Source organism: Egretta garzetta, unplaced genomic scaffold (genome assembly GCF_000687185.1).
Source record: "Egretta garzetta isolate BGI_Z169 unplaced genomic scaffold, ASM68718v1 scaffold780, whole genome shotgun sequence".
NCBI classification, from domain to species: domain Eukaryota; kingdom Metazoa; phylum Chordata; class Aves; order Pelecaniformes; family Ardeidae; genus Egretta; species Egretta garzetta.
Window position 1 is genome coordinate 153,767 of NW_009258288.1, and position 17,323 is coordinate 171,089.

At 49.6% G+C, this 17,323-nt stretch overlaps 1 protein-coding gene across 1 annotated transcript in view; it reads left to right on the top strand.

Moving 5' to 3' along the window:
- Nucleotides 1-17,323, top strand: part of NPLOC4 (NPL4 homolog, ubiquitin recognition factor) — a 34,287-nt gene that overhangs the window by 768 nt on the left and 16,196 nt on the right. Inside the window, exons 2-12 of the mRNA XM_035892752.1 lie at nt 883-1,034; nt 3,591-3,703; nt 4,847-5,026; nt 7,468-7,516; nt 8,333-8,427; nt 9,690-9,813; nt 10,430-10,609; nt 12,296-12,382; nt 14,003-14,074; nt 14,785-14,911; nt 16,923-17,083. Coding sequence (XP_035748645.1) covers nt 883-1,034; nt 3,591-3,703; nt 4,847-5,026; nt 7,468-7,516; nt 8,333-8,427; nt 9,690-9,813; nt 10,430-10,609; nt 12,296-12,382; nt 14,003-14,074; nt 14,785-14,911; nt 16,923-17,083 — 1,340 coding nt within the window. The remainder of the gene's footprint in view (nt 1-882; nt 1,035-3,590; nt 3,704-4,846; nt 5,027-7,467; nt 7,517-8,332; nt 8,428-9,689; nt 9,814-10,429; nt 10,610-12,295; nt 12,383-14,002; nt 14,075-14,784; nt 14,912-16,922; nt 17,084-17,323) is intronic.

Sequence of the window (17,323 nt, forward strand, 5' to 3'; positions counted from 1 at the left end):
GGGTGGGTTTGGGGCCGTGACCCCGGGGTCGCGCTCAGCCCCGGGCGGGGATGCCTTGGGGGAAGGTGCCGGAGAAGGGGCTCATCGGTGCCGTAGAGATCCCCCGCTCCCCTCTGGGCGAGTTTGCTCCCCTGCGGAAAGTTGGGAGAGTGTGGAGGGGCTCCCCCCCCCGTGTCCCCTCCGTGTCCTCCCGTGTCCCCCCTCTCAGCACACGCGTTGCCATCCCGAACGTGGCTCCGCGTACACATCAGCGGGTGAACCTGCTCTTTAGAGCAACTTGAGTCACTTCGCTGCTCCCCGGCAGCACGGGGACTCCGACGTTTACGTGTTGTCGCTTCCCTGCCAGTACGTGAAGAATTGTCCCCGGCCTTTTCCCCCGCGAAGCTGCCGGTTTTCCCCATCTCTGACTTAAGGCTGCAGCAAAGCTGCGCTTCAGTGCTGCACAGGGACAGCCTGAGCCTTGTGGCTCGTCTCCTCGGCTTTTCATTAGCGATGGAAGTTGCGCGTCAGTAGCGTGGGTTGAAACGTAACAGCGGCGCGGGTGCCCATCAGCACCAGTTAGGCCAGCGTTTGTGTGTAGGCACTGAATAAATCGCTCCCGGGGAAGCTCTGATTCACCCTCCTTCTGAAAGTTTAATTCCATGTCTGAGGTCAGAGCTTTGGCAAAAGAAGCAGCGTTTGCATTTTTTCTCACTGCCAACGTCTTGCCATGCCTCCTGCGTTAGGGTAATTCATCCCGCAGCGTGCGAACGTCGGTCGGGGGCTGCCCTGTCGCCAGCAAATGAATTCCTTGTGCTTTTTGCACTCCCTTACGAAGAGCAGCCATAAAAGCAGGAGGGAGGAGCGGTGGGGATGCTCTGCGCTGCGTGTGTGAAACTTCAGCTGGCCGCAAGCAGCGGGTGGGCTCTGTGTGTCCCCCGTCACTAACTTGGGCTGTCCTCTTAACCCCGCAGATAATCCGTGTGCAGTCGCCGGAAGGGATGAAGCGCATCACAGCCACGAAGCGAGAAACGGTGGCGACGTTCCTCAAGAAGGTACCCCGAGGTCTGCGGCGCCTTCCCCCGCTCGCCCGTGGGATGAGGCAGGGCTCCTGCGGCGTGCTCTCGCGGGAGGCACGCGCTTTACCTCGCTGGGCAAACGTGCTGATGGCAGCAGGGATCGGCGTGCCTTGTGGAAAAAGGCATTTTTCTTGGTGTAGGCCAAACCAGTTTTCTCATTGCCGTTCCAGAGGGAAAATTACAAAATGAAAGAAGAAAGCTTACTCAGCTTTTCAGTCGGAGTTCCCTGGGGTGGGGAGCTTTCCTGGGGGAAAAAGGAAAACCATGTTTTTATCGTTCTCCCAAAGAAATGGCAGCTGGGGAAGCAGAGGCTGACACCAGCACAGGGAAGCTGTTGGGTAGTCAGAGCCTGCTGCACGGGACTGGTCTCTTCAGGCACGATTCCATTGAAAGTCAGCTGCTCGATTTGCGCTTTGAATATCATTTGAATGTTCTTTGTGTGTCACTGTTTTTCCAATATGGTTTTGGAGAGAGCAAGGAAGGAATTAAAAGTGAGATCTTGAGGCGATGTGGAAGCCTCCGGGGTCTCTCAGGAAAGATTTCCACCGTGGGATGAGGAGAACACACTGAGTGTTGGAGTTGGTTGTAGCTTGTTCTTTGCTCTGATGCAACTGCTCGCTGTTTAAAGTTTGCTCTTTCAGAGTGAGCAGTTCTCCATTTCCTTCCCTCCTGGAACTCCACTGTAACCTGGAACCCTCAGATTAGGATTTCTTTCCTTCATAAGAGAGGGACTTTGTATTCCTGTGCCTGAAGGGCCATTCTTTAGTCAGCTAGATTTCCTTTCCCCTCGCAGGGGGAGCAGACTGAAACCTGCTGCTCTTTGTGAGGCCTGTGCTTTGTTCGAAGCTTGGGCTCAGACCACCACAGCAATCCCCCCCCTGACCAAGTGAAAATCCCGATGGATTTCAGGGCTGGGTCAGAGGTACTCGCTGCAGTCTCTGAACACTCACCCAAGGAAAAAAGCGTTGCTTTCAAAATCACTGGAACCTGCGCAAAAGAAGCTGCTCGGTTTCAAGGGTTCATGTTACCCGAGGCAGCGTGGAACAATCGGGCTTGCAACCACTTACCTTTGGAACAAAAGCATCGGCACTCACTAAAATTGCCTGTTGATCTGGGGAAAACTAAATCCTCTTGCTGAGCTGGATACAGGAAATGTTTGGGTTCCGCTCCTGATACAGGGTTTACTCAAAAGGGAGAAGTTGCAAATGCTACCACCTGAGATCTGTGCGTATTAATAGCTGTGGATTTTAACACTGAAACGTTAATCCATGCGATGGATTTCGTAGGCAGCTAGATAGCTGTAAGTAGGGAGCATCGGATTGCTGCTTCTGTGCTAGCAGTTATCTCAGAGCTCCCCTGTGACAACCCTGGAGAAGCTGCACAAGTGTGCAAGGAGGCACATTTCAGAGTGGTAAGGGCCTCGATAATCTTCTGTCTTTTGTAGCGTGTCCTAGGTAAGAGTACTAAAAAAAGGAAACTCTCAGGTGCGTTCAGGTTAGACTCGAGTCAGAAGCTAACTTGAGCCTTTCATTAATGTATTGTGGAATCTGTCTCCCCCCAAAAAAACCCCTGGTGAAGTCTTGTGGCCTGACGAGCTGATGTTGAATGCTGGCAGGCGAGGCACAGGAGACAAACTGTTTGATCAGATCACTTGCTGCTACAGATGGCAGCAAAGCTGACAGGAGAGAATCTGCTTTCCATGGCTTTGCTCGTGTGGCAGTTCGGGTGGCGGCTTGTTAGATTTGTCCTGGGTGCAGTTGCTGTCCCTGAGCCCTACCAAAGGGGGAGATGTACTTAATAAAAATAAAGGCTATCAGCTTAAGAATTTGGGAAGAAACTTGTCATCTAGAGAAACTTTTAACGCCACTGATTATGTTTTTAAGCGGCCAAATGTGAAAATTGCTATTGTTGTGAAGAGGCGTTTGACTGATTAAGAGCAAAGCAGCCTGGTGAGAGGATGAGCAGGGGAAAAACCCTGCCTGGGGACTGAGAGGTGGTTACTGGAGGGTAAGTTCCAACAGGAGAAAAGAGGCAAATGGAGAAAACCAGAAAGGACAACAGCAGGAGCAGCTTGAGTGAAGCTTGTGTAGTAACCGGTAGGCGAGAACAGAGCTGAGGGCAAAAGATCCTCAGAGGTGAAGGTCTGGACCGAGGAATTCCAGTCATAGGAAGATGAGAATGGCTTGGGTGGTGTGTGCTGGCAAGGCTGGAGTGAGAGAACTGGGGGAACGGAGAAGACCATTTCCCCCCTCTAGTCATGGCAGTACTTGCCTCGATTTAGATAAAATACTGCGTTTGTGGTGTGTAATCGAGAGACATGCTCTGTTTAAGTTGCTTTTTGTAAGAGATTGCTTGTGTTACCGAGCATTTCTGTTTCTCTCAGTTATCCTGCACTCTTCAGAGATGTGGATGAATTCAGCTGAAGTTTTGCAATAGAAGTTCCCCGGACTTAGCGCTTGCTCTGAGCAGCTTTGAGCATCTGACCAGGGGCATGAGGTATCTTAAACCTTGTCATTCTTCTCTCTCTTTCAGGTTGCAAAAGAATTTGGTTTCAGGAATAATGGGTTTTCTGTCTACACCAATAGAAACAGGACAGGAGAGATCACAGCGTCACAAAACAAATCCCTCAACTTACTGAAAATCAAGTGAGTCCTGACAGAACGCGCTGTGGGTGGAGGGGGGGGGGGGGTTTGTCAGCAGGGTGCCCTTCCCCGAGCTTGCCTGAACTCTTCCCTCCAAACGGGGCAGCAGCAGGTGACGTCGTGTTGCAGCAGCCCTAAGCTTTCGGCTGCTACTCACTGACAACTTGAAGGGGCAGGCTTGATCGACGTGCCAAAATGAGGGTGATGGAATTGGCCATGTGCACAGCTGGGGCAGCCGGTTCTTGGGTCACTCCTTGCGTCATGTTTGTTGCGGTGAGGCAGTGACAGGCCTCCTGTTTGCTCTTCTGCAGCCCGCAGCAAGCTCCCTCCTCCCCGCTTCTGCTCGCGCTACCCTTTTTTTCTGCATCAGCGCCAGAGTCGGATAGTCCCCTGTGCAGGAGCCAGGGTTCCTGCCTTCTGTGGCCGGGTGCCTAGGGAAAGCAGAGGTGCCAAGCGGTGCAGTCGCTTCATGTTTGGCTGGGAACGTCTTCATTCTGTTCATGTCAGGAATAATGTTAAACTGGTTAAAAATACCGGAGCTGTTAGCACCGCGGGCAGCTTGTCCCTTGCATGTGTCGGCGCGGGCAGCTGCCTTGGGAAGGCGGTGACTCGATGTACGTGGGATCCACACTAGTCCTTTGCCTTGCTGGTGTTGTTGCTTCTCTCCGTAGGCTCCTTTTGCCTTTTTCTTCCATCTTTTTCCCTCAGTCTTGTCTCCCGATGAGAAGATTTGCATTTGTTGTGCAGATGACCAAAGCAGCAGAAAGAGGCAGCTAAGGGAATGGCTTCAGACTGCCCCGTTTGCTGGTGTGTTTATAGTCTGTTATAAATTACACGCTCCTCTCTGGTCTGGGAAGTTTGCTACCCAGAAGTGTGCGCTAAAGGTGTTAATGTGCCACGAACCAAGCACAGCCGTTTGCTACGCTGTATGGGTGCAAAGGAACCGATTCCTCCAGGCAGTCAGGGTGACGGTCTGGTGTAGTTCAGTTGTTGGTGGAAGGGGGTGCTGGAGAGGGTGGACCTGGAGCCTTTCCAGCTGGATGAGAGTGGTGTGTGTCTTATTGCCTGGGTTCCCACCCCAGCCTAACTGGAGGCAAAGCTCACGCTCAGCTGTGATACCCTTGTGTTGTTTTTCCGCACCGATAGGCATGGCGATATGCTGTTTCTCTACCCCTCGAGCCCGGCGGGCTCCTCCTCAGAGACCATGGACACCTCTGTCTCCCAAAGCTTGCGGCCTGTGGGGGCCCCCCAGGTGGTGGAAGATGAGATCGACCAGTATCTGATCAAACAGGATGGGAAGATTTACCGAAATAGAGACCAGCAGCTGTAAGTACGGGTGGACTTTGTTTCTGCTGATGCATCTGTGCCTCACCAGAGCTTGTAACGTCTTGTCTGAAACCAGCAGCCAGGAAGCGTGCTGTGGGAACTGGGCTCTGAGCCGCTGCTCTGTCCCCCACTGCCTTTGAAACGTTCACAAGGGAAAACAGCCTTTGCCATTGTCCTGGAAGGTTAAATCGAGCTCTGGTGAGCCGAGGAAGGAAGCAGGTACCAAAATCCCAGGGTCTTTTCCAGGAAGGACTCATTCAGAGCATCTATTGTTCTGATCAAGGTGGCCCCTGCTATAGGACTTGCAATCGTATATTTTGCACTCTGAAAACATTTGGAGCTCTGTAGATTAAAATGAACACTTTGAATTCTTCCCCGGGATGTCCTGGCACCTGGTGCTGCATAGAAATACCAGGTTATGCTCTGTGTGCGGCATCTTGCTTAATAAGCAGGGCCCTGCCATCTGCCGTAGCTTCTCTCCGTGTGGTCTCAACATGTAGGTCCCTGTTGTTTGGGTCCCGAGGTGATGGGCGTGCGGGGTGGCAGGGCCAGGTCTCCATCTCGCAGGAGAGGCGCGGGCGGGGAAACGCGCTTTCAGCCAGAGCTGCTGCCTCGGCATCACCCGGCCAGCAGTGGGAGAGCATCAAGGTCGGATTCGTTTTCTAAATCGCGGGCGGCTCCTCTCTCAGAGTGGAGACCTGAGCTCTGTCGCCTTTTCTGGCTGCCGTGCAGTCTCTCCCTGCTTGGGCAGAGCCAGGCAACCCTGCATCCCTGTCTTTGGCGCTGCCGTGGGTGCGTGTGGCGCCTCGCCTAGGATGTAGGAGCACTTCTGTGTCTTCAGATCCAGCCGCTCCTTATAAAGGAAAGCCAAAGAAGTGAGTGCAAGTATCCAGTGGCAGAGACGTGGAAATGGGACTTGGATCTCTGCCAGCTTGGGTTTTGGCTTCTTTTCCATCCTTTGCCTTCCTAACCTTTCTGTGAAACCAGGGAGTCCATTTTGCTGACGGAAATGCAGCAAAGTCTAACTTTGCCGAAGCTCTTTGCTGCGAGAGGCTTAGGTAAACAAAGCCGCTTGTATTTTTTGTAGAAGTAGTAATACAGTGGTGACTTAATACCACCGTAAATCTACACTGATGCTGCTAACGCCTCCTCTGGATGGGTGGTTGGGTTTTATTGCTCATTGTCAACAACGCCTCCGTTGGGTCCTGGCCCGATGTCTGTACTGGTTGTGGGCTTGGGGCTGGACCCCTCTGCAAAGTAACTTCTGAAAGGGCTTGAGTAAAAATTTAAAAGGCAACCAGGAATTCTTTCTAAAACCGAATAGCTCGCCCTTGCCCATTGTGTTGTCTTCCATGTGATTTATCTTCAGTGCCGCAGTGGCAAGGAAGTTTGGAGAGACGTAGCCTTTACATGGAAAATCCTATCTAACCTTCTCAGGCTGATGATAAATGAGGGAAGTGTCACATTATTGAAACAATAAAGGCAAACCCCACCACTCCATGGCAAAAACATTGTCTTTAACTTGACCACATTTTTCAGAAGAATAAATGAAGGTATTGTTCTTAGCAGGGAGCCAAAGCACAGCAGTGGATATTTATGATAAAAAGTGTGTGTCTGGGCTTGTTCCTGTATTTGTGAGTGCATATCAATCTAAAGATGAAGGGATGCTGGCGTTCGGCTGAGTGCATTAGCAGCCTTTAGTGGTCCTTTATGTACATTATCTGCCACAATACTGTGTTAAAAGCAGTGCTGCAACTGGATCCCATCCATTTCATCTTTACAAGAGCCAACATCCGTGCTCCTCTCTAGAGGCTTGTCTTTGAAACTATCACTGACCTCGTGCTGGGGCAGAGGTGTGGGGGGAATTTTTTGTTGTTTGGGCTTTTTTTTTTTTAAAGCGATTGCCTCAAAAGGAGATGTTTTCCCCTCTGTTTTGTAACTTTACCCAGCAGGTCTTTATCTGTCCGATAAACACATGCTTCCCTGTTTGTTCCAGACCATCCTCTAGTGACCGATAAAGGATGAATGTTTTCGTTGTCTTTTTGTTAAAACCACGCAGGCCAGCCCTGTGACGTAGATTTAAAATTCTTTGAATTGAAATGCGACCTCGACTCGGGGTTGTAAAACTTGAGAAGCTGTGATCTGACACTGGTTCACATGGCTGTTCAGAGAGCAGAGCCGCTTGCCGGTGGCACAGACATTAGGAGGGTTTGATCTTGACCTGGGACTCTGAGATTTAACCTGAAGCTGCTGCTGCCTCTTTAGGTGAAATTATCTCGTAGTGACCCCTCTGTAATATTCGCCAGTGGGTGAGAGTTGCTCAGAGCCACATGATTGCACAGATCTTCCACACCAAAACTATTAATTGAGAGCAACTTTTACAGTCTGGCTTCTCCATTATTACATCAGATTCGATGCTGCTTCTCTTTCTCTTTCCTTAGGTGTCGCCATGGCCCCTTGGGTAAATGTGTGCATTGTGTCCCGCTGGAGGTAAGAGCCCCGAGGAGCTGCTCGAGGAAGTCACACAAAAGCATGTCCTCCTGGATTCAGTTTCTTGCAGTATGAACGCTTTTCCTCGGAGCGCAGCCCACGTAGGGGTGGGCAGCTCCGGGTCCGAATCCTGCTGTGTGCTGTCAAAGGCACCGGCACGCATCCAGGATCGCTAAAGCTCTAGGCCTTCGTGACCCTGGGGTTATTCTGGTTAATGCTCCGGTTTTCTGCAGTAATGGGTCTCACAGAACGTGCTTTAGAAAAGCTCCAGCTTTCTTCCCTCTTCACTCTTGCCTGGATCTCCTTGTTTCGTGCCCTCTCTCGTGGAGCCCAGCGCTTCCCAGTTTAACCACATATTATTGGGGTTAAAGGCAGCTTTAGTAACGCCTACAAATGCGCTAAGCTGTATAATTTATGGCATGAAGCAGTGATCCCTCAAAAGTCGCTGCGAGCCAGGATGGCTCTTCCCCCGCTTGCCTGCCATGTGCTCTGGAAGTTCTTTGGCCTTGTTTGAGCAGCTGGGCTTTTTGTTTGTCATTAGATACTGAAAGGAAGAAGCATTTTGCCTTTGAGGCTCGTTCTGATTTGTGGAGCCAATCTGTTATAAAAGTAGGAGGCGATAATAAAACTGGCTGTTGTAAAGCCCCGCTGTTTCTATCGCAGTAGTAGCTGCCTTGAAAACAAGCCTAAATTTTCTTGATTGTTTCCACATTGAGAGCGAGCGGGGTTGACTCTAGAACATCCATTTGTTCAGTGATCAATGTATTATCAGACAGGTGTCTGACCTGGCTTTGCTTTGTGTGGTGGTTTTGGCAGCCTTTTGATGAGGATTATTTAAACCATCTGGAACCTCCTGTGAAGCATATGTCCTTCCATGCCTACATCAGGAAGCTGACCGGAGGGGCAGACAAGTAAGAAAATCTCTGTGTTTAAGGGAATCTGGTTGTAGCTTCTTCTTTTTGAAGTACAAATGAAAGTACAGACAGATCTCACCGGAGTAGTGTTCGATACAACTATTGAATGGCAAATGGGGGAGAAAACAACGCGTTAAAATAAAAGAAGGACAAGGGGGGGGGAATTTAAGTCTTTCTTTTTCTTTTTCTTTTTTTTTTCTTTTTTTTTTTTTTTTCTTCTTTTTCTTTTTTCATGTGGCAATGTAATTGCTTCCAGGAAACACTACTGGTGGGGGGAGAAGGCCAGATGGAAGGAAAAGGGTTCCCTAATTATACCAAGCTCCCAGCCTGGGTCTCAAACCTCGTGGAGAGGCACTGAGACTGTGGTGGACCTGGGGAGCTTTTATTTGCCAAGGGTTTTTCTTACCTACAAATGTGGATAGGACAGAAGGACGAGCCTAACGTTCCTCGGGGCCTGACTCGGCTCTGTCCCGTGTGTTTGCAGTGAAACCCTTTCTGGTCATGGTGCCGTGGTTCACTGTCTGGTAACTGGAAAATAAGGCGTCCTGCCCGGTGATGGGGGTGGCACAGGCCAGATAAGTGCTGAGCGGAGAGGAAGCGCTGAAGGAAATATTTATTTCTTTATGTCTTGCTGTGGCGCACGTGTTCAGCAAAGGATCTGAAGTCCCCTTTGGTGATGTCAGGGAACCCACTGTGACCTGAAATGCAGCCCCTTTAAATAAGTTATCCAGAGGTGCAACTTCCTCCCTCCTGTTCCTAAATGCCATTGGGATTTTTTTAATGCCTTTGTGAGATGCAGCTCGAGTCCGTAATACATTCATTTGAAGGGAACTTCCCTTTGCAGGAAGCCTTGTGCAGATGAAAGCAGCTCTGATTTGCCCTAGCGGTATCGTCTATTACTTCCCATGTGCTGCATAAATTATTTAAGCAAGGTCCCATGAGTTTTCTGTCTCTGCTCTTGCTCGAATATCTGCTTAGGAGCTGAGTTAGGGGCCACATGTTGGCCTCTTGACTCCCCTCGCTAAGTGGGCAGCAGAGATTACTTGGGGACCACAGGAGCAGAGCATCCTCCAGTGTGGGAGTTTGCAGGGTGCTCTGAGATCCTCAGAAGATGCAGAGCATTGGTGCCACTGTGTCTCTTCTGCCCTGCTTCCTCTCTGATATTTCTAGCTGCTTGATTTTTTTGAGAGCCCAAAGCATTTACTGTGGTAACAGCAGCCTTCTCTTTTTTTTTTTTTTTTTTTTTTTCCTTCTTGCAGGGGGAAATTTGTTGCCCTGGAAAACATCAGCTGCAAGATCAAATCGGGCTGTGAGGGGCACCCTCCTTGGCCAGAAGGCATTTGCACAAAGTGTCAGCCAAGTGCCATCACTCTCAATAGACAGGTGAGACGGAGCTCGCAGGAGCCCTTGTGCTTAAAGCTGAGAAGGGACTTGACTTTTATTTTTGGAGAGATGACTTCAAGAACAGCCAGTTTGGAGCAAGAAGCCCTTGCATATTGGCAGTTGTCGGGGAAATGGCTGTTAAGGTCTTCAGTCCTTGCAGAAAAGGACTCCATAATGTATCTGGTTCAGCAGTTTCCTCTTAATGTGGAGGACATCTGAGCTGGCACCACTAGCAATGAATCTCCACTTGTGGGATCCAAAAGGCCACCCACTCTTTCTTCTTGTTTCCTCTTAAATTTCACCGTCTCTTTTTTTAGTTGCAAAAGCTCTTGGGATAAGGGCCCTTAGTAAAGAAGCTGAGCTAATGGGGTGCTGGGGGTGCTCAGCGCTTCCCCATGGTCCAGCCCGTGGTGAATTCTGCTCGCTGGGCAGGGGAGCGGTGCTGTAGGCAGCAGAGGGGAGAGGGGGGGAGCCAGCTAGCTTTCCCTATCCCTGCTCTGGCCGGATTCAGCTGCAAGGGGTGGTGTGCGTCCTAGGCAGCTGGGAAGGTATTGGCGATAGGCAAACTCAACGGACCTAGCCGAGGATGGCCTGACGCTTGAACTTTGTCAAACAGAAATACAGGCATGTTGACAACATCATGTTTGAGAACCACACAATTGCAGATCGCTTCCTAGACTTCTGGCGGAAGACAGGAAACCAACATCTTGGGTATCTCTACGGCCGGTACACAGAGCACAAAGACATCCCTCTGGGGATCCGGGCGGAGGTTGCTGCCATCTACGAACCCCCCCAGGTAAAAGCTGGTGCCGTGGCATCAGTGTCGACTTGAAATGATAATCAGGGAACACAGAAACACTTTTTTGTTTGGGAAACCTCATGCAGCATTTCCAACTGCAGCTCCATAAGGAAAACTGTCCCATGAAAAAGGTGTTGTGATTTGTCTTTGTGTTATTGCCACTGAAAGAATTTTAAAAGCCAGGTTTGCTTTTTGTTATTTTACACTTTCTTTTACATTACTCTTTGCTCAGATGATTTAAATCTAGGGTGACTTCCTAACAGTGGATTGTACTTTCTATGTTTCCTTGATGGCTGCATTTCCAAGGCTATGGTACAGGACAGCTTGAAAACAAGTTCTGTACTAGGAAAGAAAAAAGTTGCGGCCCTTGCTTCAATTTCTTATCAGTGCTCTGGGAAAATTTAAGCAGCTTAATTAGACAAAAATAAAGTCTGCTGCCTTGATCAAGAGGCCGAGGATGAGATTTAATGCCTCGGAGCAGCCGGGAAGTCCCCACTAGATGGTGCACGGCTCCACATGGTGCCGCACTCAGCACTGCCGAGTCCTCCCCGGAGGCTGCAGCCAGAGCGGGTCCTGCCGAGCCTGGCCTCCCAGGGAACCCAAAAGCTGAATTTGGCGTCAGCTGAAAATGAAGATGGCAAATACAAAAAAAACCCAAACCCACTTCACCCACAACGCAAGGCGCCGCCCCGGGGGCCCCCCGCGAGGCCGGGCCCTGCCGAGCCTGGCCTCCCAGGGAACCCAAAAGCTGAATTTGGCGTCAGCTGAAAATGAAGATGGCAAATACAAAAAAAACCCAAACCCACTTCACCCACAACGCAAGGCTGAGCTTGAAGTCAAGTTTGCCTGCTGGCTGCTTCACCACCGATCAAAAGTCACTTTTCTAAGTGCAGACATTACGTATACAAACATATCGTGGTGGGTCCTATGTTTTCTTCCTCTTGATGGCTTCTAGAGTGAAATGCAGCAGATTTGTCAGTGCAAAAAGAACAAATGGATGTTCGGGAGAGTGTGTGTCAGAGCAGAATTGCAAGCCTTTTAGAAGTTCTTCCCTTTCTTTCCAATACCAGCCCTGCCCTCTGTTGTTTCCGTGTCGCTGTAAAGCCCCTGCTCTGGAAGTTCATATGCTTCTAGTTGTGCACGGTAAAAGCGAGGAAGCTTTTGCTCTCCTGGCAAGCAGACTCCGCTGTGCTTCTTGGCACGGCGTCTCCCCACACGAGAAGGCTTGCCTCTGAAACGCACCCAGATGGAGTCGTGTTTTCCAGAGCGCGGGGGGAAAGGCCTGGGCGTGGGCTCTTGGATTCATTGGATTTCTGCCACTCTGCTGCTTGAAGATTCAAATAAACGAAACGGCGGTACAAAACTGGCAGGTTGAACACAGAGCTTTGGAAAAATTATATAATCTCTCGCCTCTTCCGAAGTGCTCGGGGAAACGGCAATGGCCTGTTTATAAATGCCCAGTCCTTCATTCATAAGCCCCGACATAGTTTGTAAACTTAGCTGAGGAGCTCCGATGGGGCGGGTCTGTGAGCAGAGGAGGTGTCTGGGGTGAAACCGGTCAGCGGTAATGCCGAAGGGGAAACCCAGAGCTCTGCTCCCATCCCCTGCCTCGCTCCTGACAATGATTAAGCATACTGTGGTTTTTCCTGTTCTGTCTTACTAGCGAGTTTTTCTTTGCTGCAGATCGGTACACAGAACAGCCTGGAGATCCTGGAAGATCCAAAAGCTGAGGTTGTGGATGAGATCGCTGCAAAGCTTGGACTGAGAAAGGTCAGGATGTTGTCGGATCTCACGCGTCTTTGTTTGGCAATGAAGAAAGTCGTCAGCAGTTCCCTTCGGCTCCACGGGGTTATTCAAGACCGTTTGGGCACATCTGAAATCTAGCTTAAGTGTTGGTAGCTCTCGTGCTTTTAGGTATGAAAAAACAAAACGAGAGCATTTTCCTGAGCGCAAGCATCGAGCGGGGCTGTGCAGCTGAAGTCAGCGGTCCTCTGTCATGAGTGACATCAAAGGGAGTAGTAAAGAAGCAGAAACACGATTTTCCCTTTATTTCTCCTCAGATAGGAGCCATTCCTGGTAGCATCTCCCCAGTGAGGGCTAATTTGGCACAGATGTAGCTGGAGTTGCCTTCCGAGTTTGTTCTTCCTTTTGACAGACTCGGCGCTCCGCTTCCAGGAGCAGAGGCTCCTGCTTGGTTTTTATTCCCCTCTGTGGGGTCCCGTCTCCTGGTGCCGCTCAGGCAGGCTGCGGCGAGTTACTCTGTACGTTGATTTAGAGGTGCAGGTCCCCAGCAGCTGAGCCTCAGTCCTCCGTTCCCCTCATGCCCGCAGCCTGCCAGTCATCGGATCAGGGCGCGTGAGGATTGGGATCTGCTGGTTTGCTGACACCTCTCAAACCTGTACTGATGTTTCCCAGTTTGGGAAATCTTTTGGTATTGTGTGAATGCCAGGAATGAGATGTACACAAACAAGATTTGACTTGCTAAAGAAAACACAAATCAGAAAAGGCTCAGTACAGTAGACTATAAACATCTGTGGTGAGGTCTTTTGTTCTCTGAAGATAAGATCTTCAGCCTTTTGCCAGTGTCTGAAGCAAGGCTTCTGTGTGTGTTATTTATTTTCACGCTTCTCCTCTGCTTCTCACATCAGATATTTTTAATCAATATGACTTAACGCGGTTGCAGATTTTTTTTGTCTGTCTGGGCTCTGCTAGGACTCTGAATCAGCAGTTCTTCCTCCGAAGGGTTAATGCCGTGGGAGTTGGTCAGGAGGGGGCTGATCGGAGCTGTTTTTAGCACATGTGTGTAGAAGGGTTCACGCAGCGGTGTGTGTGTACACATCCCCGCTCCTATGTGCAAACACTGGAGAAAGCAGGAATGAGGAATGTGTGTTTTGGATCGGAGCAGACTCTGGTTTGGAATGAATCATACTCCAGTGGGAACATATGAGCTTTATCTTAACTAGGGACTGCGAGCTGCAAAATGAGATCATGTGAGCTGCTTTGTCATCCGCTGGCGCTCCCGATGCTGCTTTGCTCTCAATGCTCGATAGGAAATGCTTTTTGCTGTGGGTGGGAGGAGGTAGCGGCTGAGAGGCCTCTTGCAGCCTCCAGATCTTTCCATGAAAAAATATTCCATAGTGAAACATAAAGCTGCAGGTGCCCCCGGCCGGCCAGCTGGCATGCTGCTCCTGGAAATCGGATTCAAATGAGCCCGGCACAGCTGGGAGAGCCATTTCCTTCAGGCAGCATACAGCAGGGCCATGCGAGGAGCCAAGAACATCTTGTCCTGCTAGGAGAAAATGTATAAGCTCTCTTCTGGTTTGGGTTTTGGGTTGGGTTTTGTTTTTTTTTTTTTCTTAAAGCAGCTTTCTCCATAACACTTCTTTATAGGTTGGCTGGATATTTACTGATCTGGTCTCTGAAGACACACGGAAAGGGACTGTTCGATACAGCAGAAACAAGGTGAGATTCAAGTGTGCAGCTAATTACAGCTGCTGGTGCTGAGGGTTTGTGTAATGGCATAAACGCTGGCTGTGCCAAGCAGAGTACTGAGCCAGGGCAGCGCAGGGCTGGAGGGGACGCTGAGACAGGAATTCTGCTGAAATGGGGGTTTTTCAGAAGCTTCTGAAGGAAAAGGAGCTTGAGCTCAAAGAGCACTGTTAGCGGTTTGGAGCTGTTTGGATAGCAGGCGAGGCTGCCGGCAGTCCTTCACCCGCTCGGCTTTAAGAAAACGGTGCTCGTGGTTTAAGAGAGCAGTGGAGTGGGGGGAATTGGGGTTGTGTGAGGTGCAAACTCCGTGAGCAAAAGTGACTCAGAGGGTGTTCCTATGGGCTGGGCTTTGTGAGATATACGTGGCTCAAACTTTGACCTTCTCAGCTTCCTGTAATTCTGAAATTAACAATAACCCTATTTGGAAAATGAAACCCTGTTTTAAAAAAAAAAAAGGTGTGTAAAGGTGGGTGGAACTAGAAGTGGGACAGTCCTTTCGGGTGAGAGCCAGGCTCGGGGCTGGAGAGCTGACATGTCACATTCTTTTCCCAGTCTCTGCAGCAACTTTCTACGAAAGCATGTTTTACTAGGGTGTTGGTAGCTTGCTTTGGCTGCAGGCCAGGGAAATAGGTTTAGGCTACATCACATTGTCCTTTTTATTGACGTTTCTGCTCTTCCCTCAGGACACGTATTATCTAAGTGCAGAAGAGTGCATCACAGCTGGAAACTTTCAGAACCAGCAGCCCAACATCTGTCGCCTTTCTCCAGATGGTCATTTTGGATCCAAATTTGTCACAGTTGTGGCTACAGGTATAAACCGGCCTTGGCTTGCCCCGGTGCTCTCGGTTACACGGGAATTATCTCTTGTTAATAGAAGAAGAATATGCAGCTCTGCCAGAAGAAGCCAGACCTCCTGGTCCCCATCTGTCCTATTTTACAAGGGCTTTGCCTTACCCTATCAAGCAAAATACCTTTTCATTCTTTGTGCTATCTTCTCTAGAGTTATTTACCCTGTCCCCTGCAGGAAACTTAATTGAGGCTCAGACCTGGAGCATCCACCTCTCTGATCCAGAAAGCATTTTTTTTTTCTGCCTGCAGCCAGGGCAGGAACTGTTGCTCGTTTGTCTGCTTCGAATCTTTAAGCTCCAAACTCTGTTGCCGGAAAGCGGCAGTGCAGAACCACGGCAAACCAGATCCTGAAAGTTACTCTGGCTGGTTCAGCATAAAGGAGGGACCTTTGTCTCCCTTGTGTCGCTGTCAGGGAAACCCTTACGCAGGATGCTGTGCTCTTCGTCCATGGAAACAATTTTTTTTTGTGTGTGTGTTTGCCTGAATAAAACAGAGAAGCCCGCAAAATGCTTTGCTTTGTCACCTCTGATTTTAGGCGTTTTCACAGCAAGTCTCCAGAGGTGCTGTGGAATAGTCTGGGCTGCCCGGGCTGCGAGGGGAGATGTTGGCGTGTGCTGCGAGAGTTGTAGCATTGGAAGTTCAATCTGCCATTCTCCACGGGATGACACATGTATTCATTTAAAATTTCCCTGGAGCAGATACGCTGGGTTCTGGGTCTATTTAACACAATGAAAAAAAAAAAAACCCGCATGACTTCCAAATAGCATCCAACGTAAAAACTGAAAGTGTGATATTATATTGCCTCCTCCGAGCCCGGGTTTTGTAAGCATTCCCGGAGCCTTCCTCTGTGAAAATGCTCTCTTTCGGTTAACAGGCCCGTGCAATCAGACAGCTGCCCGTGCATTCCAGACTGCTAAACGCATCCATCTTTCATTAAAGATAGATGTGTATCTCGCTCGTTCTTTTTTATTATTATTATTTATTTATAGTTTTTTTAAACAAGGTGTTTTACTGAGAAAATGATGGCTAGCTTTGCTCAGGCCTTCCCCGTGTCTTGGTCTATGTTTAATTTCTAGAAGTGTTTGTTCTGGAGCAGTGAGTGATTGAGGTTAGAGATCAAAGGGTAGAAAACGAATATTTCCTCTTCTCTGTTCCAGATAATTTCATTCTCTTCTGTTAGATCAGCCCATCAGGTTTCTATTTAAACACTTGATTCCTTCCTTTTGTGCCATATAAATATATTTGGATAGTTTGCATCAACTTTGCCTTTAAATCCTCTACATGGATTAATTCCTACCCCCTCCTGAATTCCTAGGTTTGGAAATAGTAACGTTTTCCTACCATCTGTCTGTATCTTCTCTTTCCAGTTGTATTCTAATGACATATGACCTGATGTTGCTTACATTATCCAAATTAAAGTGCCAAGCATGTGATCTATCAGTGAGCCAGGGCCTTAATTTCCACTTTCCATGTCAGATTTCCACCAAGCCATCCATTACAGGCTGAGAAAACACTTTTTCTTCTTATCCCTGACATTACTAGGTGACCAGCCCCAAATCTGCAGCTGATGGGTCCTGGGAAGTGAAACAGGCTCGCAGGAGCTGTGTGCCTGGCTTTGCTTTTGAAAGAGAGAAGATACCAGCGGGGCAGCGGGAGGGTGATGCTGTCGGGAGCCTTCTGAAAGGGCAGCTTCGCCTCCTTTAAGCTCCTGGCAAAGCACTCTTGCTGTCACCCGGGGGTCTGTCCTGTTAGGCTAGCTGCGAAAATGTCTGTTAATAAATAATCATAGAGCTTAGAGGGGATTCTTCCCTGGAAGCACTTCCCATGCAGCAGCACCAGCGGTTTCATCTCGGCCTTCCTCGCTGTCAGCCTGACAGTCGTGTCTGACGGTGCTCTTTGAGTCGTGCCTCTCTGCCTTACACTGGGCACATTGCTCTCACCTGGGATTTTTAACCGGTCTCTTCTCTTCCAGGTGGTCCCGACAACCAGGTCCACTTTGAGGGGTACCAGGTCTCGAATCAGTGCATGGCGCTGGTTCGAGATGAGTGTCTGCTGCCCTGCCGAGACGCGCCGGAGCTGGGCTATGCTAAGGAGTCCAGCAGTGAGCAGTATGTGCCTGATGTGTTCTATAAGGTAAGGGCTGCGTGCCTGGGGGTGGGGGGAGCTGCAAAAACAGCTCTGCCGCGTGTCTGGAAATCAGTATGGCCAGCTCAGGAAAGGATGTCTTTGAGGTCTGAACTATTTTCGGTAGTAACCGTTCACCACATGTCTGCAAAGTAATTGCATAAGCTCCATTTCCCCCTCGTAAACGTGCTGTTACGGTTTCCAGTGCAGTGGTAGCCATTGGCTATCCAGCCTCTGGATGAGGGCTGG